The 23427-nt window shown below is 40.8% G+C and overlaps 1 protein-coding gene across 2 annotated transcripts in view; it reads left to right on the top strand.

Annotated features, from left to right (window-relative positions):
* LOC130905186 (WD repeat-containing protein 7) overlaps positions 1-23427 on the top strand; it is a 129062-nt gene that overhangs the window by 29386 nt on the left and 76249 nt on the right. The window contains exons 20-22 of one of the 2 annotated variants that reach the window (XM_057818319.1): positions 4978-5115; positions 10001-10119; positions 10216-10339. In XM_057818319.1, the coding sequence (XP_057674302.1) occupies positions 4978-5115; positions 10001-10119; positions 10216-10339 (381 nt within the window). The remainder of the gene's footprint in view (positions 1-4977; positions 5116-10000; positions 10120-10215; positions 10340-23427) is intronic. The other variant, XM_057818320.1, reaches the window with a different exon arrangement.

Below are 23427 nucleotides of genomic sequence, written 5' to 3'. Positions count from 1 at the left end.
TCATAGAACGAAGCTGCTGGTGTTTTCTTGTTCAGTGGCTTTTTTAAAAGGACTCTTTTGTCATTTTTGACATTACAGGTCTAACAGCTGGAGTTCAACCCTCTTAAAAATTAATTACTACTGACAAAGCCTTTTGAGTTTCAAAAGCTTTTATTTTGTTCGAAAAATAATTGTATCACAAACTGCTAAAAATTAGCTTAATCTGCTTGAACACTACATGTTTTTATTAATCTTTTGTTTAAAAAAAATATTTTTATTCATCAAACTCTTACTGGCCATGACAATTATTTCATTTTTAAAGTTTACATCTGCAAATAATTATTCATATAATCATGAACGACCCAAGTCTGTCACAAATATAAACACAAATTGAGAAATTAGTGTCAGTGTTATCATTTTACAATTAAATCAAAAGTGTTGAAACTTGTTTTGATGCACTGTAGGTGACATTGTAACCATCTGTCACCATCTGGCAAACAGACGCGCACACTCGTCAAGCACAATACCTGAACATTTGTTTATACACACACATGCAGACACGTGCACACACACACAAGCCTTGCATGGTACATTTGTGTTTTTGGGAGGAAGGATTGTGGTTTTGTACTATTGTCATTTTCTAATGGGGTGAAGCGTGACAAGCGCATGGACTGATTCGCACCACACTCCTATTCATGTGCATTCATTCAGAGGGGTTACTTGGACATGACCTCTGTTCAGTCTACTTTAACTAGGTGTGTGTGTTGTGTACTAATGACTGCTAATAGTCTCTCTTTGAAGAAAAAAAAAAAAGTACAATATCCTGCATTATTAGGCAACCGTTGCTTTTGTTGATTCTATTATAACTGTTAAAAACATGATATAGTTATATTTATGGTTTTTTCACAATAAATGAATAGATTTTTCCCCAAATTTTTGCTGGCAAACTGCTGACCCCTATTTTAGGTGCCCTTACTATATTTGTTGGTTTGTTTCATTGTCTTTGTTTATTTGTTAATTTCCCCTGTATTTTCACCTTCTCCTGCATGGCTTCAGCCTGCTGCTTGTGCTGAAGGGTGAAAAAAATGCACCATGAGAACTACAGCCTCTAGTGTTTTATTTCCTGCACTCACTCTCATTTGATCTTTTAATGCTATTACTTACAACTTTCAGTCTTTGCTCTGTGTTTTCTTGTTTTATCTCAAACAACAATGAATGTTACAGTAACTGTTTTCTGTTTAGTTTCTGCCTCCTCTACTGTGTATTGTAGCGATGGGAGGTTCACAAAACCTGTTGCATTTTCGTTTTAAGCACGCTGTCTGTAGGTTATTTCTAACTGCATTAAAATGTCACATTACATTACTGTCATTCGATATCATAGGTGAGTTTACGAAAGTTGTAGGCAGGTCCTTGGACAACTGTTCCTAAAAATGACCTCTGTGAAGTTGGCAAATTTATATAAAAAAGATGTCAATCGTTTGTGCTGTAAAAAGTTTTGTTTGTGCTGCTATTGTTTTTAAGATATTTACAATTATTTAATCGTTCACTCTGAGGTCAACCAGCCCCCCCTTCTGATTAAAAATGGCTAAAAATTGTGTCAATTGTTTATGCTGCGTATGTACTAAAGTCATTACTCGAAATTAATATCTCAATATCTCAAAAAGGATACTCAAACGAGACTTTTTACAACACAAACGAAGCATGAACGATTGACACAATTTTTAGCCATTTTTAATAAAAAATGGGGGTCAGGTTTACCTCAGATTGACCTATAAAAAATTGTAAATAGTACGGTATCTTAAATACTATAGCAGTACAAACAAAACTTTTACAGCACAACCAAACACAAGATTGATATAAATTTTATATAAATTTGCGTCTGATGGGGGGCCCTACTTCACAGATGTCTAATTATTGCATAAATTACCTAGGTCAACTGGTCCTCGGAAATGTGAACATAAAAGATCTTTTCTTGAGCAATGTAACAACTAATAACAATCAAACGTCTTAAGTTGTTTTAAAGCAAAGTTAGTGTACATATACTGGACAAAATTGCCCAAACATATTACCCTATGTACTTAATAACTTCAAAATAAAATAATTTTCATTTAAAATGTTGAATTTTATCAGAATATATGTAGGAATTATGCAATTAATTACCAAGTTTCTGGAATCCAGCCAAGGACAGGTTGAACACCCAAAGTGTGCACTTTACTGGAACAGTTGTCCGACATTTAATATATTTTCATATATTTTTTTCAAATTATGGGTGTGAATGTAATTTGATTCACTTATTCACTTTGATACAAGGAAGTGGTAGTGCCATTCTGATACTCTTGTCCTCTTATCGCTTAAATATTTGCAGGCCTTGGTTTGAGCTGATTTTGTCAGTCTTGATATCCAAAGTAAACACATGAATTTTTATCTCTTAACTAAGGCCATGTCTACACGTCAGAGGGCATTTGGAAAAAATAATAACTTTTTCTACGGTTCGGCCTATCATCCACGCACACATTTAAACGAGGGTTCTTAAAACCACCGTCCAAATAGAAGATCGGTGAATTCAGCGTTTGTGGCGCCATCATGTGGACACTGATAACCAAAGATTTAACTCTGGAAACGTCATTGACTGCAACTAACTGTCCCTACGTCACACATGAGTCCAATGTTTACAGTTGGAGTAAATTAGACAAGTGCTTTTTTGCTTCCATTTATTTACAAACTCTTGCAATGCTTCATATTGAAGAATACATGCGTAGGATGGGGGTATTATGGACAATAATTTTTCGCACATTGTTATGAACGTACTTAAAAATGAATGAACGCGGCTGGGTGTGGAAGCTTTTTTCCCTACAAACGTACTGGTGTGGACGTAATTTTTTCCCGACATATTAGGATCCTCGTTTAAAAAAAAAAAACACCCTGCTAGGTGTAGACCAGGGTTGGGCAAACTATTCCACAAAGGGCCGCTGTGGGTGCGGGTTTTTGCTTCAACCCATCAAGAGGACAGCTTTTCACCAATCTGGCGTGTTATAAGTGCAATCAATTGATTGCAGTCAGGTGCTTCTTGTTTCCATTGAAACCTCATTGGTTAAAAGCTCGGTGCTGGATCAGTTGGAACAAAGACCAGGACCCACTGCGGCCCTCGAGGACCGGTTTGCCCACCCCTGGTGTAGACGTTGTCTAAGTGTATACAGTAATGTCATTTTCCTTCTGTTTTCTGTGATGTTACAGTCCTTGTACTTTTTACTGAGCTCTTACATAGGAAACTTTATCCCGTGGTTTTGTGTTATAGTTTTTATTATTTTTTACAAATTTTGAAGATCAGTCACTGCTAATACCGTATTTTTCGGACTGTAAGTCGCAGTTTTTTTCATAGTTTGGCTGGTTATACTCAGGAGCGACTTATGTGTGAAATTATTAACACATTATGATATCATTTCACATGTTATTTTGGTGTTTTGGGGTGACACTGATGGTTTGGTAAACTTGTTAGCATGTTCTTTATGCTATAGTTATCTGAATAAGTCTTAATAGCTATGGCCACGTTCGCGTTCTGCCTTTGGCAATGTGTGTTCAATTGTGTTATTGACTTCTTTAATATTGAAATGCATGCTTTTAGTTTGCGGTGCTTTCACGCCCACGTGGGGGCGCACTCGCACTTGTTTACATGAAGAAGTGCGCTCACACGCCAGAAGAAGACGCACAGCTACGTAGCTGTGAGTGAGTGGGCGAGTCAGCGAGAGAGAAACACGGCTGCGAAGCTACGTTCATTGTTTATGCTTGTAAAATATCTCTACAGAGGAAACGCCTGTGTGTATCATCTTTTCTGTTGTTGTTGTGTGTTTTCCACCCGCGATCGGACACTTAGAGCCAGTTGTGTTGTTGTTTGAACGATATGCTAATGCTATCAAATGGATGCTAACAGTTTTTGTCATTGCTGTAAAAGCACCTAATTATCATTTATTTACGTTGATGCGAACTTGTTTGGTATCGAGGACGAAATTGATTCAGCAAATTATACGGACGTCCAGCATCTTCATTTGGGAGTTTAGCCCGCCGTAGCGTCCTGGTGAGGACAGTAGACCTATATTCGCATTTCGTTGTTCATGCACTGTACACTGTACACTTATTCAGCATGTTGTTCTCTATTGTAATTTTATATTAAATTGCCTTTGAAGATGACACGTCTGTTCTATGTGTTGGATTTTATCAAATAAATTTCCCCCAAAGATGCGACTTTTACTCCAATGCAACTTAATATATGTTTTTTTTTTCTTTTCGTTGGGCATTTTATGGCTGATACGACTTATACTCAGGTGCGACTTGTAGTCCGAAAAATACGGTAGTATTTTAATTTATATACTAATCATTTTTTTCCTCATGAATTGAGTGAGTTTCATGCACGTTCAAATTTTGAACTCAATGTGTCAAGTTTTCAGTTTGACTATGTCAGTGAGAAACACAGAATTTGTCACATTTCCAGCAAATTTTCGGAAAACACGTTTGTCATGAAATCCAAAAGCTCCCATAGAATTTGCTTCCTCAGTGATTTAACAGTGCAATACAATGATTCTTTTTAATTAGTTTATTTTAACTTCTTTTGCAAAATAACTTTTTTAGCTTGATAGTATTGTATTATGTATAGTATGTACATACAAAACTAGAACATTTTTTTGTATTATATTGATGTTTACCCGTTTAATTCCTGTATAAGAAGATGTTTTTGTATATTTTATATTACTATCATTACAGTTCATGGAACCTGACTTCTCCATACCTTGCTTTGTTGACTGTTTTTACGATTTTTTCCAATTTATTATACTCTAAATGCATGTTTTAAGTCATTAAGTTTTTTTTTTTTTTTAATGTAAAATATTTGTCCTTGCTACTTGACTGCTTCTCTCCTTCTGTTTTGTCAATGTATGTATACAGTTAACAGCTTCTAACATCTTCGTTCGCTCTTCACTATTTTTCTCCTTTTCTTCCTCTTACAAGCTGCGGTAGCCACCACAGCCAGCACCAACGTTTCTGCTACCGCTACAACTGCTGGGCCCCTAGGGGCCCCTGGGGTACTTCCTCAGAGGCCCCCTGGCCCTGGTCCTGCTTCTCATAGCATCCCCTCAGTCAATGAAGGTACTGACTGAACTAATGGGTTCAGCTTACAGGAATCTTACTGCCCTGTTCTTTATTCACCCACTAACCTTTGGAGATCCTCTTCCTCCCGTCCTATGCTATCCCCTTCCTTCTGTTCCTTATATGATAGTTGCAGTCTCCTCAAATGAAACTGACGGCATATTTTAGTACACTTGATTTAGACTTTTATGTCCTTAGCCCGTTACATATTGGTATCCCCCAAATCCATGTCCATCTCTCCGTTGCTGTTCACCTTTTTGCTTCTCTTGCCTCAGGCCTCAGTCTAAACGCTTCCATTCTACTTTCGCTGTTCCTGAGTGTCCATCTATGCATTTTCTTTCCTTGTCTTTGTCCATTTTTGGTGTACAACACTTTATGTCTATCTGTGTTTGTCTGTCATTGATGTGTTCAATTCACTTTCAGTCCTCTCAGTCAGTGTTTAAGATGAAGTAATAATGAAGAATTTAACTGTGTGTAGGCTATTGTTTTCAAATTCCCAGGATTGTGGAAGTTGCAAACAATCAAAACTGTCTTAGAATGCTTCATTTGAGAGTGCATTGACCATTGTCTATTGACTGTAGTTTTGTCTATAGTTGTTCATGTGCAGTCCAGCAGTTTTCTATGTCTGTTGCATGTGGAAGTTTTCAGTTTTTTGCTTGTTTGCATGCATGTTAAATTTACTTGACAGTGTCAGCAGAAGTAACTGACTCATTGTAGATGTACTTTGCAATTTGAGCTGTTGAGCGTACATTTTCCAATATAGGTGTTATTCGATTTGGCCAGAATGCACCGTGATCTTACCAATGAACGCCATGAACATTTTTCATTGGCATTTAAGTATTGTTGTTGTTTTTAAGTAAGTAATGTAAGTAATGTCTAATTTCCAAATCTCAGTACATGTAGGCAATCAGCTGTTAACCCAGTCTACTGTGTCTATTCGTGTTCATAGCTCTATTGCACGGAAGATGTTTTATTAACACGCCAACAGTCAACATATACATATAGTGTTTCTAACAACCAATCACCAAAGAATTTCGATTTGGTTCAGAAGATACACTGCTGGCCAAAACTATTGGCACCCCTACAATTCTGTCAGATAATGCTCAGTTTCTCACAGAAAATGATTGCAATTACAAATGCTTTGGTAGTAATATCTTGCAATGAAAAAGCACAAAAGAGAATGTTTTTTTTTTTTTTTTTTAATCATTATCATATTACACAAAACTCCCAAAATGGGCTGAACAAAAGTATTGGCACCTTTGAAAAATCATGTCATGCTTCTCTAATTTGTGTAATTAACAGCACCTGCTACTTGGCACATAACAGGTGGTGGCAATAACTAATTCACACTTGCAGACAGCTAAAATGGATTAAAGTTGACTCAACCTCTGTCCTGTGTCCTTGTGTGCACCACATTGAGCATGAAAAAGAAAACAAAACAAAGAACTGTCCGAGGACTTGAGAAGCAAAATTGTGAGGAAGCATGGGCAATCTCAAGGCTACAAGTCCATCTCCAAAGTCCTGAATGTTCATGTGTCTACCGTGCACATTGTCATCAATAAGTGTAAATTCCATGGCTCTGTGGCTAACCTCCCTAGATGTGGACAGAAAAGAAAAATTAATGAGAGATTTCAACGAAAGATTGTGCGGATGGTGGATAAAGAACCTCGGCTAACATTCAAACAAGTTTAAGCTGTCCTGCAATCCGAGGGTACAACAGTGTCAACCCATACTATCCGTCGGCGTCTGAATGAAAAGTGACTCTATGGTAGGATACCCAGGAAGACCCCACTTCTGACCCAGAGACATTAAAAAGCCAGGCTGGAATTCGCCAAAACTTACCTGAGAAAGCCAAAAACGTTTTGGAAGAATTTTCTCTGATCAGATTAGACAAAAGTAGAGCTTTTTGGGAAAAGGCATCAATATAGACTTATAGGGAAAAAAACGAGGCCTTCAAAGAAAAGAACCCGGTCCCCACAGTCAAACATGGCGGAGGTTCCCTGATGTTTTTGGGTTGCTTTGCTGTCTCTGGCACTGGACTGCTTGACCGCACTTTTTAAAAGCACTAGAAAATGGTTTGAGCGAAAGCACTGGAGACTTCTAGAATGGCCAGAAATGAGTCCAGACCTGAATCCCATAGGACACCTGTAGAGAGATCTGAAAATGGCACCCTTCAAATCTCAGAGACCTGGAGCAGTTGGCCAAAGAAGAATGGTCTAAAATTCTAGCAGAGCATTGTAAGAAACTCATTGATGGATACCGCAAGCGGTTGTTCGCAGTTACTATGTCTAAAGGTTGTGGGACCAAGTATTAGGCAGAGCGGGCCAATACTTTTGTCCGGCCCATTTTTAAAGTTTTTTTTGTAAAATGATAATGATTACATTTTTTCCCCATTCTCTTTTGTGTTTTTTCATTGCAAGCAAAATCAATGAAGATATTCATACCAAAGAATTTATAATTGCAATCATTTTCTGGGAGAAATTGAGCATTATCTGACAGAATTGCAGGGGTGCCAATACTTTTGGCCAGCAGTGTACACGACACACATATGATGATTTGTGTGTATAATTTCAGTCATCAGACACATGTGAATCATCACATATACACAGTTACCATACAATGACAATAAACTATAGACATTGCTGAAAGTGTAATATTCATACATTCCACGTTTACACTGACAAAGGTTTGAGTACATTTTTTTCTTGACTGTTACCCTACCAAGCTACCAAATTCACTGTGATTACTTACACAACCAAGTATTGTTTGGTCCCATCAAAGCTGATTTTGTCCTCAAGCGATCAAATGAAATTTATTGCTGTTCAATAACTTCAAAGTGGTCTATTCCTTTATTTGAGCTAATGTATCTGATTTAAATGAATGTATTTTATTTATTAATGCAAAATTGTTTGTCGACAGGTGGGTATTGGCATTTTTGCCCTGAAACAAACATTCAACTCTGTTAAACCATCGATACGTTTTTTTTTTTTTTTTAACAAATTGCATATTCTCCATGTCTCACAGAAGGTATAGTTTTCTACCAGCATTTTAGTGCGGTATATGTGTCTATGTATGTGGTAGAGGTAAGTTTGCATTCACGTATATGCTCCCTAATCGTTTGTTGGAGTCATTCAACATTCACATCAAACAAGAATATTTGTATACAGCGTTTCACCAGAATCCACATGGAAAAATATTATGTGCATGAACTAGGTGCTTTGTTTATGTTCAGTGTCAGTGCCTTTCCTTTAGTGTTCTGGCTTATTAAATGTGTAGGATATGGTTAGTTTTGGAGGTTTAGATTGGATTCCGATTTGATTAAGACCTCCACTTCTTCAATTGTAGTGGTTTCCCTTTTCAAGTCCAGTGGTACCTTGACACACGATAGCATCGACATACGATCCTTTCGACATCTGACGTAAAATTTGAGTCGTCATTTATGACTGGCTTTAAACCCAACCATTTCCGACAGCGTCACAATTTCATTGTTTTTCCCGCAAGACAAACGCACGGCGGATTTTCTTGTGAGAGAAATCAACATGGGTCCAAAGATGATTAGTGCAGGTGGTGAAAAAAAAGTGACGCTTACGATTGAAATTAAGAAGGAAATGATAAAAAAAATATGAGCTTAGTGTACGTGTGACTGAACTGTTGACAGTTTTGCCAGTCCCTATAAGTTAAGGCAGGGGTCTGCAAGTCTGGTCTTCGAGAGCCACTATCCAGCTTTTTTTCCCATGTCTCCCTCATTTAACACACCTGAATCATATTATCAGGATCGTTATCAGGCCCCTGCAGAGCTTGCTGATTAGCTGATCATTTCATTCAGGTGTGTTAAAGGAGGGAGACATGGAAAACAAGCTGAATAGCAGCTATCTAGGACCGGATTTGCAGACCCCTGAGTTAAGGTGACAATCAAAATGTTGTTTTTTTTGTTTCCAATTTATCATTATTATTATTGTAACAACGGCAAGGAAGCCGCCAGATTTGTCAGGATTTTAATCATTTATTTACGAACTTGTGCAACACAACATGGCTTCTGTCCTCTGTAGTTGACAACAACATGAAAAAAAGCATCCCTCTCTGTCTCTCTCTGTCTCTCGTCAGTCATTCGTGCGTTCAGGAACAGCATGCAAAACACAACGGCCCCATTGGAGCCCGATTTTTTTACATTATTATTATTGTTATTACTACTTGTAATTGTGCCAGCAGTATTTATTAAGGATTTAGCGTAGGTTGTTGGCCTGTGGAACGAATTGAGCAATAATGTATTCTTAAGGGAAAATCCTCCTCAGCATACGACCATCTCGACTTAAAAACCAGGTGGTGCAACGAATTAAATTCGTATGTAAAGGTACCGCTGTCCTTGAGAAACTCCAGTCGTAGTTAGTGATGCATATATTTTTTCTTGTCTGTACATTTAAAAAAAAAAAAAAAAAAAAAAACAGCAAAACATTCCACAAAGAATTGCTTAGAGCTCTTTCAAATACGATCTGCTCAGCTCTTCCTGATTTTGATGGTAGAAGTAAAATATTAATATTCATCTAAAAAGATGTTTGGAGTATTACCACCACGTTGAAAAAAAAGTGTTGTTTCGAAGGGAGAACTTTAAAATTAGACAATTTTTTTTTACATTCATGTGGGGATGTTCCAGTAATGTTGACATAATTACATTTTCAATCAGAATGTAATTATGCTTGGTGTTTCCAAGGATTCAGCCGGTCTAACATCCATCTTGTCTGACACTAGCGCAATATCAAAAACTGAAAATGCATGAAGTACTGTGGTCTTTTTGTGAACGAAAGTGTGTTTTTTTTTTATTTTTTTATGTAATATTTTTTTCTTAAAAAGTAAATATTCTATGAAATTACTCTGTGTGTATTTGCAGGTTGGAGCCAGCTTGCGGCAATGCACTGTGTTATGCTCCCTGACCTTTTGGGCCTGGATAAGTTTAGACCTCCGCTATTAGAGATGCTGGCAAGGAGATGGCAGGACCGCTGTCTTGAGGTAAAACAGTCAGTTCTATCACAAGAAACCTTTATAATATGCATGAACCATAAAACCATTCTCCATACTAACTGAAATCACTGTATTTTGATATAGGTGCGGGAAGCAGCACAAGCTTTATTGTTGGCAGAGTTGAGAAGAATCGGCCAATCAGGTCGTAAGGACACAATTGATTTATGGGCACCTTATCTGCCTCAATACGTGGACACAGTCAGCTCCCGTAAGTACTCAAATATTACAAGTAATAAAATATTTTATTCATATAGAGCTTTTCAGAGCTCTAATAGATTGCATCAAAACAGATTGTAAAAATAGAAAATTAACTGACCAGGGGTCAGTGTTGGGGCCTAAACTTTTCTCTATGTATAAATGATGTTTTTAATGTATTGCAAGGAATGAAACTCAGTCTGCTCACAGATGACACTAATATTTTTTACAGTAGTGACAGTTACACTGAACTTGTAACTACTGTGAACAAGGAACTAATCTTCCTTAAAGAATGGTTGGATATAAATAATCATTCAATTAGTGCCGTCAGATTTATCGCGTTAACAGGCGGTAATTAATTTTTCAAATCAATCACGTTAAAATATTTGACGTATTTAACGCATGCGCGGAATGACCCGCTGATGCATTGCCTCAAACAGATCACAATGACGCTGTTTTTTGCACATTGAGAGCTAAGAGGCAGAGAAAGGCGAGTGGACACTCGCATTCATCGGACTGCACCGTTTATTGGCATAAGCTTCAGCAACGCCTTCACAACAAACATAAGTATCATTCAGTGAAAGCACAACAAAAATAATATTCCTATCTCTAAAAAAAAAAAGTTCATTCCCAATCAAAATAGATATGCAAAATACACATAAAACTCACTCAGACTTTAGTCAAACTCTATTCAAACATTTCGTTTAGCTCAATAAAATACGCTGGATGGCAATATTTAGTCACAATATACAAACTATCAGAGGTCTCGTACGGTGTGAAGCCAGCACTCAAATGACTGTGAAGTACTATGGAAAGAGGGAACTAAGGCGTCAGTCGACGGACGAAACACACTCATTGGCTTGATTTCTAAGTGATTTAAAACTCGCCATTGACACCTTGCGGTGTATTTCAATCACTATCCTACGTAGTTAAAGACACTGTGGAAGAACGGCATGGATTTTTTTTATTATAATATGTTATATTATAATGTTAATGCCTTCTTGTGGATTTATTGTTATAATAAACAAATACAGTACTTATGTACAGTATGTTGAATGTATATATCCGTCTTGTGTCTTTCCATTCCTACAATAATTTACAGAAAGATATGGCATAATTTAGAGATTGTTTGAATTGCAATTAATTACGATTAATTAATTTTTAAGCTGTGTATAAAATGTATGTATGCTGTATGTATAAACTTTTAATCGTTTGACAGCCCTACATTCAATACGAGTAAAACTAAAGCAATGATTTTTGGGAATTTAAAAACTGATACTGAATTATCATTTAATATTGAAGGTGTACAAATTGAAAATGTTGTTAAGACCAAATTTTTAGGGGTCATAATTGCGAACAAGGTGTCCTGAAAAACCCACGTCAGACACATAAAAACCAACAATTCAAAAAGCCTTTCAATTTGGAATAAAGGTAAAATACATCTCGATCAGAATGCACTCCTTACTCTGTACTAAGGGTAGGGATGGGAATTGATAGGATTTTTACGATTCCGATTCCATTATCGATATTGCTTAACGATTCGATTCTTTATCGATTCTCTTATCGATTCTAATTTGGGGAAAAAGAAGAACAAGCGTTTTGATTGGCATCGAGTTTGTTTAATCAGAAGTCACAACCTTACAAACTCACAACGAGATCAAAAGAGGCCCAAAGCCTCAATGTTAACTGTGGCAATAAGTGGCAAATACACAAGAATGTGTAACATTTTACTGAAACATTTATCTAAAAGAAATAAAAAAATATTGGTATATATTGGCAGATAGGTTGTTGTTCTGCCTTTGGCAATATGTGTTAAAGCAAGGGTCCCCAAACTTTTCCTGTGAGGGCCACATAACTTTTCCCTTCTATGATGAGGGGCCGGGGTCAGTTTGTAACAGAAAAAGTGTGACGATTGCAGAAGTGCATAAATGTAAAAAATTATTGTTTTTCAGAAAGCCACATTCAAATAACCCTTTCTGGATTCTTCACGGAATGAAAGTAAATAAAATAAAAATAATAATATAATATAATAATAATAATGATAATTAATAATAAAAACACTATTAATTAACTAGATAATAACCAAATGACCCTCTCTGAAATCTTCAAGGAAAAGGCCAGGAAATAAATAACACGATTGAGGAAAAGAAAAAAAAAATCAAAATGGCCGGACCAAATGTGGAGGCGGGCCGTATTTGGGCCGCGGGCCGCAGTTTAAGGACCACTGGGTTAACATGTATTATTTACCATTACATTGAAATGCATGCCTTTTAGTTTTTGTGGCGCTTACACGCTCAGGTGGGGGCACCCTTGCGCTTCCTCACGCGAAGAAGAACGCGCTCACGTGAAGAAGAGCGCGCTTACACCCGAAGAAGAAATGCCGCATCCAAGCGAGTGAGCGAGTTAGTGAGAGAGGGAAACACTTCTACGAGCCTACATTCTTTGTTAATGTTAATATCTACAGAGGCAACGCCTGTATGTATCCTCTTTTGTGTTGTTGTTGTTGTGTTTCCACTCGCGATCGGACACTTAAATCCAGTTGTGTAGTGGTTTGAACGATGTGCTAATGCTAGCGAACGAATGCTAATCATTTGTTATTACTGTTATTAGCAGCTAATCATCGCTGATTTACGTTGATGCAAACCTGTTCATTATTGGGGACGAAATTGATTTGTTTCATTTCTATTCTTAGTTTCACTCTTCAAGTGATGGTTGAATAAAGTCAGCAAATTATACCAACGTCTTCTGCATCGTCATTTGGGAGTTTAGCTAGCTGTATAGCCAGGACTGAGCCTTAGCCTCTCTGTGAGGACAGCGCAGTCGTATTCCCTCCCGATGCAGTTATCTCCACCATGCAATGACTGCAAGTCGCTTTGTTGTAATTTTTCCTCATGAAGTGAAGACACACTTTCGAGCGTTTGAACCTACGTGCTGTCATTGTTATGTTTATGGCTGCAATGCTCGTGCTTACCCGTCGTAACCTTTCATTTTCACACTCTTTCCTGGTGAAGTGTAGTCAAACTTTGGAGCGAGTGGTTCTTGGCGCCATGCTAGTTTGATGCGTCTGGACAACAAGACACGTCACGACGCAATACGCGTCTTTAGGAATCGTTAAAGGGATCGTTAAGGCTTTTTCATTGTGATGTCGAGGCCTCGAAACACTCGGAACCGGTTCCGAATTGGAATTGGATTTCGATTCCCATCCCTAACTAAGGGTGCAGCTATCAATTATTTCAGTAATTAAATATTCTACTGAAAATTCCATCCATTAATCAAGTAATCGGATAAAACATTTTTTTAGGTAAAGAGCAATCATAAATATACATGAGAAAATAGGACAATTCACTTAATATTGAACTATTTTTAGACAATATATTTAGATATACAGTTGTGGTCAAAAGTTTACATACACTTGTGAGGAACATAATGTCATGGCTCTCTTGAGTTTCCAGTTATTTCTACAACTCTGATTTTTCTCCGATAGAGTGATTGGAACAGATACTTCTTTGTCACAAAAAACATTCATGAAGTTTGGTTCTTTTATGACTTTATTATGGGTTAATAGAGAAAGTGATCAAATCTGCTGGGTCAAAAATATACATACATGGATCTGAAAAAGTGAATCATTGACTTGAACAAGCCAGGAAAGTCACTTGGAGCCATTTCAAAGCAGCTGCAGGTCCCAAGAGTAACAGTGCAAACAATTGTTTGTAAGTATACACTGTTTTGTCACTGCCACGATCAGGAAGAAAACGCAAGCTATCACCTGCTGCTGAGAGAAAATTGGTGAGGAGGATGAAGATTCAACCGAGAATCACCAAAAAGCAGATCTGCCAAGAATTAGAAGCTGCTGGAACACAGGTGTCAGTGTCCACAGTCAAGCGTGTTTTGCATCTCCATGGACTGAGAGGCTGCCGTGCAAGAAGGAAGCCCTTGCTCCAAAAGCGGCACCTTAAGGCTCGACTGAAGTTTGCTGCTGATCACATGGACAAACATAAGACCTTTTGGAGGAAAGTTCTGTGGTCAGACGAAACAAAAATCGAGCTGTTTGGCCACAATGCCCAGCAATATGTTTAAAGGAGAAAAGGTGAGGCCTTTAACCCCAAGTACACCATGCCTACCGTCAAGCACGGTGGTGGTAGTATTATGCTGTGGGGCTGTTTAGCTGCCAATGGAACTGGTGCTTTACAGGGAGTAAATGGGATAATGAAGAAGGAGGATTACCTTCAAATTCTTCAAGATAACCTAACGTCATCAGCCCGAAGATTGGGTCTTGGGCGCAGTTGGGTGTTCCAACAGGACAATGACCCCAAACACACATCAAAAGTGGTAATGGAAAAATCAGGCTAAAATTAAGGTTTTCGAATGGCCTTCCCAAAGTCCTGGCTTAAACCCCATTGAGAACTTGTGGACAATGCTGAAGAAACAAGTCCATGTCAGAAAGCCAGCAAATTTAACTGAACTGCACCAATTCTGTCAAGAGGAGTGGTCAAAGATTCAACCAGAAGCTTGCCAGAAGCTTGTGGATGGCTACCAAAAGCGCCTAATTGAAGTGAAAATGGCCAAGGGACATGTTAGCAAATATTAGCGCTGCTGTATGTATATTTTTGACCCAGCAGATTTGATCACTTTTTTCTGTTCACCCATAATAAAGTCATAAAAGAACCAAACTTCATGAATGTTTTTTGTGACAAAGAAGTATCTGTTCCAATCACTCTATCAGAGAAAAATCAGAGTTGTAGAAATAACTGGAAACTCAAGAGAGCCATGACATTATGTTCTTCACAAGTGTATGTAAACTTTTGACCACAACTGTACATTGCTGAAAACAGCCAACAATTGCATCTCAGATGTGACTAGAAAAATAGAACAAAAAATTCACTGCTTTCACTCAAAAAAACTTCTAGATCTTATAAAAGACATTCGAATTTCTTACCTAAAAATGTCGTTACGCTTGGTAACACACATCACTTAAAAGTTAAGTGCTTTTCCTACGTGTTTCAATCGAATTTACATTTGTGTCAACCTATATTTAAGTTCTAGCTGCTGCTGTATTGGAGCACATTAGGCACCAGTGCTACTTGGTGTTTTATCCAGCAATGACGACCAAGCTAAAACTGACAGTTAGCTTTATTATGTTTTTATTTTACACCCTCATCACTCTATAGCGCTGTTTTTAGATTAAATAAAGCCTGTATGTAAGACACATTAGCCACGCATCGACAGTTACGTTACGTTAGCAAGGTACAGTGGTACGTTAATGTTATTTATTAGCGCTGAGAAGTCTTCGGATTTAAGATGGCGGCTGTTTACTAACGCCAGCGAGTCTGTAATTTCGCATCTATTTCTGTATACATGTGCTAACGCCGTCAAGTCTGTCATTTCTTATCTGGTTGTATATACAAGTGATATCTATGGGACGCATCGGACGCTACCACCGTAGCATCATGTGGGCTTAGTTTGTAGCAACGTTGGCGTAGTTTGTAGCGGCGTATTATTGCTTCTTCCTCTACGCACGTGACGTCAGCGCGTTGTGCCACATTAAAAGTAGTTTGGGCAAAACGTCTTGCTTTGAGCTAGCAAAATTAAGCTGTTACTCGAGGCGGAGACAATGCCTCGATCAATTTTTAAAATCGAGTTACTCAAATTATTCGAGTAATCGTTTCAACTCTACTGTACTTTGATTCTTCCATATTTTACATACTGTGTGGGGAAATACCTATCATAATACAACAAATCCCTTAGTCCATCCATTATCTTCCGCTTAGTCCGGGGTCGGGTCGCAGGGGCAGCAGCTTTAGCAGGGAAGCCCGGACTTCCCTCTCCCCAGCCACTTCAGCCAGCTCCTCCGGCGGGATTCCAAGGCGTTCCCAGGCCAGCCGAGTGACATAGTGTCTCCAGCGTGTCCTGGGTCGACCCCGGGGCCTCCTGCCGGTGGGACATGCCCGGAACACCTCTCTAGGGAGGCGTCCAGGAGGCATCCGAACCAGATGCCCGAGCCACCTCAACTGGCTCCTCTCAACGCGGAGGAGTGGCGGCTCGACACCAAGCCCCTCCCGGATGACCGAGCTTCTCACCCTATCTCTAAGGGAGAACCCGGACACCCTGCGGAGGACACTCATTTCGGCCGCTTGTATCCGGGATCTTGTTCTTTCGGTCACGACCCACAGCTCGTGACCATAGGTGAGGGTAGGAACGTAGATCGACTGGTAAATCGAGAGCTTCGCCTTTTGGCTCAGCTCCTTCTTCACCACAACGGACTGGTGCAGAGTCCGCATCACTGCAGACGCTGCACCGATCCGCCTGTCAATCTCCCGCTCCCTCCCACCCTCACTCGTGAACAAGACCCCAAGATACTTGAACTCCTCCACTTGGGGCAGGATCTCATCCCCGACCCGGAGAGGGCATGCCACCCTTTTCCGGCTGAGGACCATGGTCTCGGATTTGGAGGTGCTGATCTTCATCCCAACCGCTTCACACCCGGCTGCGAACCTTCCAAGTGAGAGTTGGAGGTCATGGCTTGATGAAGCCAACAGCACCACATCATCTGCAAAAAGCAGAGATGCAATGCTGAGGTCACCAAACTGGAAACCCTCAACGCTTCGGCTGCGCCTAGAAATTCTGTCCATAAAAATTATGAACAGAATCGGTGACAAAGGGCAGCCTTGGCGGAGTCCAGTCCTCACTGGGAACGAATTCGACTTACTGCCGGCAATGCGGACCAGACTCTGACACCGGTCGTACAGGGACCGAACAGCCCTTACCAAGGGGCTCGGTACCCCGTACTCCCGGAGCACCCTCCACAGGATTCCCCTAGGCACACGGTCGAACGCCTTCTCCAAATCCACAAAACACATGTAGACTGGTTGGGCGAACTCCCATGCACCCTCGAGGAACCTGCTGAGGGTGTAGAGCTGGTCCACTGTTCCACGGCCAGGACGAAAACCACACTGCTCCTCCTGAATCCGAGATTCGACTTCCCGATGGACCCTCCTCTCCAGAACCCCAGACTTTACCGGGGAGGCTGAGGAGTGTGATTCCTCTATAATTGGAACACACCCTCCGGTCCCCCTTTTTAAAAAGGGGGACCACCACCCCGGTCTGCCAATCAAGAGGCACTGTCCCCGATGTCCACGCGATGTTGTAGAGGCGTGTCAGCCATGACAGCCCTACAACATCCAGAGCCTTTAGGAACTCCGGGCGGATCTCATCCACCCCCGGGGCCTTGCCACCGAGGAGCTTACCAACCGCCTCAGTGACTTCAACCCCAGAGATCGAAGAGCCCACCTCAGTGTCCCCAGACTCTGCTTCCTCAAAGGAAGGCGTGTCGGTGGAATTGAGGAGGGCATCGAAGTATCCTCTCCACCGACTCACGACGTCCTGAGTCGAGGTCAGCAGTACACAATCTTCACTATACACAGTGTTAATAGTGCACTGCTTTCCTCTCCTCAGACGCCGGATGGTGGACCAGAATTTCCTCGAAGCCGTCCGGAAGTCGTTTTCCATGGCCTCACCGAACTCCTCCCATGTCCGAGTTTTTGCCTCGGCGACCGCCGAAGCCGCAGTCCGCTTGGCCAGCCGGTACCTGTCAGCTGCCTCCGGAGTCCCACAGGCCAAAAAGGCCCATAGGCCTCCTTCTTCAGCTTGACGGCATCCCTTACCGCTGGTGTCCACCGGCGGGTTCGGGGATTGCCGCCACGACAGGCACCAACCACCTTATGGCCACAGCTCCGATCGGCCGCCTCAACAATGGAGGTGCGGAACATGGCCCACTCGGACTCAATGTCCCCCACCTCCCCCGGGACAAGGGAGAAGTTCTGCCGGAGGTGGGTGTTGAAACTCTTTCTGACAGGGGATTCTGCCAGACGTTCTCAGCAGACCCTCACAATACGTTTGGGCCTGCCAGGTCTGGCCAGCAACTTCCCCCGCCATCGGAGCCAACACACCACCAGGTGGTGATCAATTGACAGCTCCGCCCCTCTCTTCACCCGAGTGTCCAAAACATGTGGCCGCAAGTCCGATGACACGATTACAAAGTCGATCATTGAACTGCGGCCTAGGGTGTCCTGGTGCCAAGTGCACATATGGACATCCCTATGTTAGAACATGGTGTTCGTTATGGACAAACCGTGACGAGCACAGAAGTCCAATAACAGAACACCACTCGGGTTCTGATCGGGGGGGCCGTTCCTCCCAATCACGCCCCTCCAGGTCTCACTGTCATTGCCCACGTGAGCGTTGAAGTCCCCCAGTAGAACGAGGGAGTCCCCAGAGGGGGCGCTTTCCAGCACACCCTCCAAGGACTCCAAAAAGGGTGGGTATTCTGAACTGCTGTTTGGTGCATAAGCGCAAACAACAGTCAGAACCCGTCCCCCCACCCGAAGGTGGAGGGAGGCTACCCTCTCGTCTACCGGGGTAAACCCCAACGTACAGACACCAAGCCGGGGGGCAATAAGTATGCCCACACCTGCTCGGCGTCTCTCAACGTGGGCAACTCCAGAGTGGAAGAGAGTCCAACCCCTCTCGAGAGGATTGGTACCAGAACCCAAGCTGTGTGTGGAGGAGAGTCCGACTATATCTAGTCGGAACTTCTCTGCCTCACACACCAGCTCAGGCTCCTTCCCTGCCAGAGAGGTGACATTCCATGTCCCAATAGTTAGCTTCTGCAGCTGGGGGTTGGACCGCCAAGGCCCCCGCCTTTGGCTGCTGCCCAACTCTCTGCGCACCCGACCCCTTTGGCCCCTCCCACAGGTGGTGAGCCCATGGGGAGGGGAACCCATGTTGCCTTTTCGGGCTGTGCCCGGCCGGGCCCCATGGGGACAGGCCCGGCCACCAGACGCTTGCTTTCAAGCCCCACCTCCAGGCCTGGCTCCAGAGGGGGGCCCCGGTAACCCGCATCCGGGCAAGGGAAACCTGAGTCCATTAATATTATTCATCATAAGGGGTCTTGTGAGTCATGCTTTGTCTGGCCCCTCACCTAGGACCTGTTTGCCATGGGTGACCCTGCCAAGGGCTTAAAGCCCCAGACAACATAGCTCCTAGGATCATTGGGACACGCAAACCCCTCCACCACGATAAGGTGATGACTCACGGAGGAGTAACAAATCCCTTAGTCATAGTACAGAAATGAGCAGTTCACATCATTCATAAGACTGAGTTTCTGGATCACACCAATGAACTATTTGTTCAATCTAAATTGCTTAAACTTCAAGACCTTGTCGATTATAACACTTCTATAGTTCTGTATAAAACTTTTAACAATGTTACCTGCAAATTTACAAAAAAATTTTACCATTCGAGAAAGAGCTCATAAATTAAGAGGTTAAGGGGAGTTCTCACGTCCTAAATTTCGAACAACTCGCACAAGCTTTTGTGTGTGTGAATGCGGCGTGAATTTATATAACAAAAAAACAGAGTTTATAACTAAAACAATGTAAAAAATATTCACATATTTAAACTGTCACAATGTATTCAGGGAGGGTCTTAAATGTAGATCAGTGTTCTATGTTACCGTTAACTGTGTGTTTGTAGTCCTAATACCATTGCTGGTATGTATATATGTAATATATACAGGACTGTCTCAGATAATTAGGATATTGTGATAAAGTTCTTTACTTTCTGTAATGCAATTAAAAAAACAAAAATGTCATACATTCTGGATTCATTACACATCAACTGAACTATTTCAAGCCTTTTATTATTTTAATATTGCTGAATTTGGCTTACAGCTTAAGAAAACTCAAAAATCCTATCTCAAAATATTAGAATATCATGAAAAAGTATACAAGTAGGCTATTCAACTAATCACCTGAATCATCTAATTAACTCGAAACACCTGCGAGGGTTTCCTGAGCCTTAAAAACACTCAGCTTGGTTCAGTAAACTAAATCACAAGTATGGGGAAGACTGCTGATCTGACTGCTGTCCAGAGGACCATCATTGATACCCTCCATCAGGAGGGTAAGACACAAAAAGAAATTTCTCAAAGAGCAGGCTGTTCACAGAGTGCAGTTTCAAAGCATATCCACAAAAAGTCTGTTGGAAGGGAAAAATGTGGCCGGAAACGCTGCACAACCAAGAGAGATGACCGCAGCCTTAACAAAATTGTGAAGAAGAGCCGCTTCCAGAATTTGGGGGAGCTTCAAAGACAGTGGGCTGAAGCTGGAGTCCAGGTATCAAAAGCCACAGTTCACAGACGTGTCCGGGAAATGGGCTGCAATAGCCGTATTCCCATGGTCAAGCCACTTCTGAACTCAAGACAACGGAAGAAGCGTCTGACTTGGGCTATGGAGAAGAAGCACTGGACAGTTGCAGAGTGGTCCAAAGTCCTCTTTTCAGACGAAAGCAAGTTTTGCATTTCATTTGGAAGTCAAGGCGCCAGAGTCTGGAGAAAGGCTGGAGAGGAGCAAAATCCAAGTTGCTTGAAATCCAGTGTGAAGTTCCCACAGTCAGCAATGGTTTGGGGAGCCATGTCAGCTGCTGGTGTTGGTCCACTGTGTTTCATCAAGTCCAGAGTAAATGCAACTGTGTACCAAGAGATTTTAGAGCACTACATGCTTCCATCTGCTGAAAAGCTCTATGGAGATGAGGATTTCATTTTCCAGCATGATCTGGCACCTGCCCACAGTGCCAAAACCACCAGTAACTGGTGCACTGACCATGGCATCACTGTCCTTGATTGGCCTGCTAATTCCCCTGACCTGAACCCCATCGAGAATTTGTGGGGTATAGTTAAGAAGAAGATGAAAGACACCAGACCTACAAATGCAAATGAGCTGAAGGCCGCTATCGAAGCATCCTGGGCATCAATAACACCTCAGCAATGCCACAGGCTGATTGCCTCCATGCCACGCCGGATTGATGCAGTAATCCGTGCAAAAGGATTCCCAACCAAGTACTGAGTGCATCAATGGACATTTTCAAATGTTTGATTTAGTTTTGCTGTTATAAAATAATTTTTTTACTTGGTCTGAGCAAGTATTCTAATTTTTTGATATAGGATTTTTGAGGTTTCTTAAGCTGTAAGCCAAAATCAGCAATATTCAAATAATAAAAGGCTTGAAATAGTTCAGTTGATGTGTAATGAATCCAGAATGTATGACATTTTTGTTTTTTTAATTGCATTACAGAGAGTAAAGAACTTTATCACAATATTCTAATTTCCTGAGACAGTCCTGTATATATATTTTCTCATTGCTGACAGAAGAAATTGCCATTGTCTACTATATAACTAACAAAAGCAAAAATAGGTTTCAGGAAAATATTTTTTATGTGCAATTTAAATGAGAATTCAGGGTGAGATTTACCGTATTTTTCGGACTATAAGTTGCAGTTTTTTTTCATAGTTTGGATGGAGGTGCGACTTGAAGTGGGGCAAATAAGTATTTAGTCAACCACGTCAAGTCGAGGTCCTGGAGTGGCCTAGCCAGTCTCCAGGTCTCAACCCCATAGGAAATCTACGGAGGGAGTTGAAAGTCCGTGTTGCCCAACGACAGCCCCAAAACATCACTGCTCTAGAGGAGATCTGCATGGAGGAATGGGCCAAAATACCAGCAACAGTGTGTGAAAAGCTTGTGAAGAGTTACAGAAAACGTTTGGCCTCCGTTATTGCCAACAAAGGGTACATAACAAAGTATTGAGATGAACTTTTGGTATAGACCAAATACTTATTTTCCACCATCATTTGCAAATAAATTCTTTAAAAATCAAACAATATGATTTTCCGTTTTTTTTTCCCACATTCTGTCTCTCATGGTTGAGGTTTACCCATGTTGGCAATTACAGGCCTCTCTAATATTTTCAAGTGGAGAACTTGCACAATTAGTGGTCCACTAAATACTTATTTGCCCCACTGTATGTGTGAAATTATTAACACATTATTATATCATTTCACATGTTATTTTGGTGTTTTGGAGTGACACTGATGGTTTGGTAGACTTGTTAGCATCTTCTTTATGCTATAGTTACTCTTAATAGCTATGTTACGTTAACAAACCGGCCACGTTCGCATTTCGTTGTTCATGCATCATGGAACATTATCATACTGTACACTTATTCAGCATATTGTTCTCTATTGTATATTTAATTTAAATTGCCTTTCATGATGACATCTGTTCTATGTGTCAATTTTTGTCAAGTAAATTCCCCCCAAAATGCGACTTATACTGTGGTGCGACTTATATATGTTTTTTTCCTCTTCGTTGGGCATTTTATGGCTGGTGCGACTTATACTCAGGTGCGCCTTATAGTCCGAAAAATACTGTAATAAGTTTTCTTCGCCCCACCCCCTTCCAGGCATTTTTGTCTTGTTTTGTTTTGTAACTGCCTAAAGTGTAATGAATTAAAAAAAAAAAAAAAAAGAAATGTAAAAACATTAGTTTTAAAAGTTTGGTTTTAGCAGTATTTTAAGGTGTTCAGATCTGGCTAGTTTTTGAGAAGTTCAATCCAGAGGGAAAAAGCATCAATAGAATGGGGCAGTCTGCAGAACTTATCAAGGCGAATGTGCCTACGTTGAGCTGTCATACGCAAGCATTGAGTTTCCCCAGCTGCGACTGCTCTTCCACCTTTGGCTCTCTTGGGGCGAGGGAACCTCGCGCTGGTCATGCAGTTGTTGACCATTCATAATATGAAACGGCTGGTGTTTTTTCTTCAAAACAGAAGAGCGTGCAGATGGAGGAGATTGACCATAGCAGTGAAATTGAGGGTGACATTGAACTCATTTAGAGATAGAGTTCGAGGGTGTGTTGAACTCGCATGAACTGAAAAATTGCTAGCATATGTGACCATTTTAGCGCACTCATGCACTGTAATATATGTTTTAACTATGATAGCATCATGGTAAAGGGTCTCAAAATATCAAACCATCTCAGTACTCTTTTCACCTGCTTCAGCAGTGTAACTTAGTGCGCTTGTGTCAGGATTTGGATGTGAAGGAAATAAAAAGCAATCTAATGGATAGAAAATTAATAAAAGACAGTTGTAATTGGTATTACCTTTTTCTGGAAACATCTATTCGCATAATTATAAACTGTTAATCAATTACACTTAAATGTTGATTCCATTTAGTCGGGTCGCGGGGGCAGCAGCTTTAGCAGGAAAGCC

Source organism: Corythoichthys intestinalis, chromosome 17 (genome assembly GCF_030265065.1).
Source record: "Corythoichthys intestinalis isolate RoL2023-P3 chromosome 17, ASM3026506v1, whole genome shotgun sequence".
Taxonomy (NCBI): Eukaryota; Metazoa; Chordata; class Actinopteri; order Syngnathiformes; family Syngnathidae; genus Corythoichthys; species Corythoichthys intestinalis.
The sequence above is the reverse complement of the archived record's forward strand: the minus strand, read 5'-3'. Positions and strand labels throughout refer to the sequence as shown.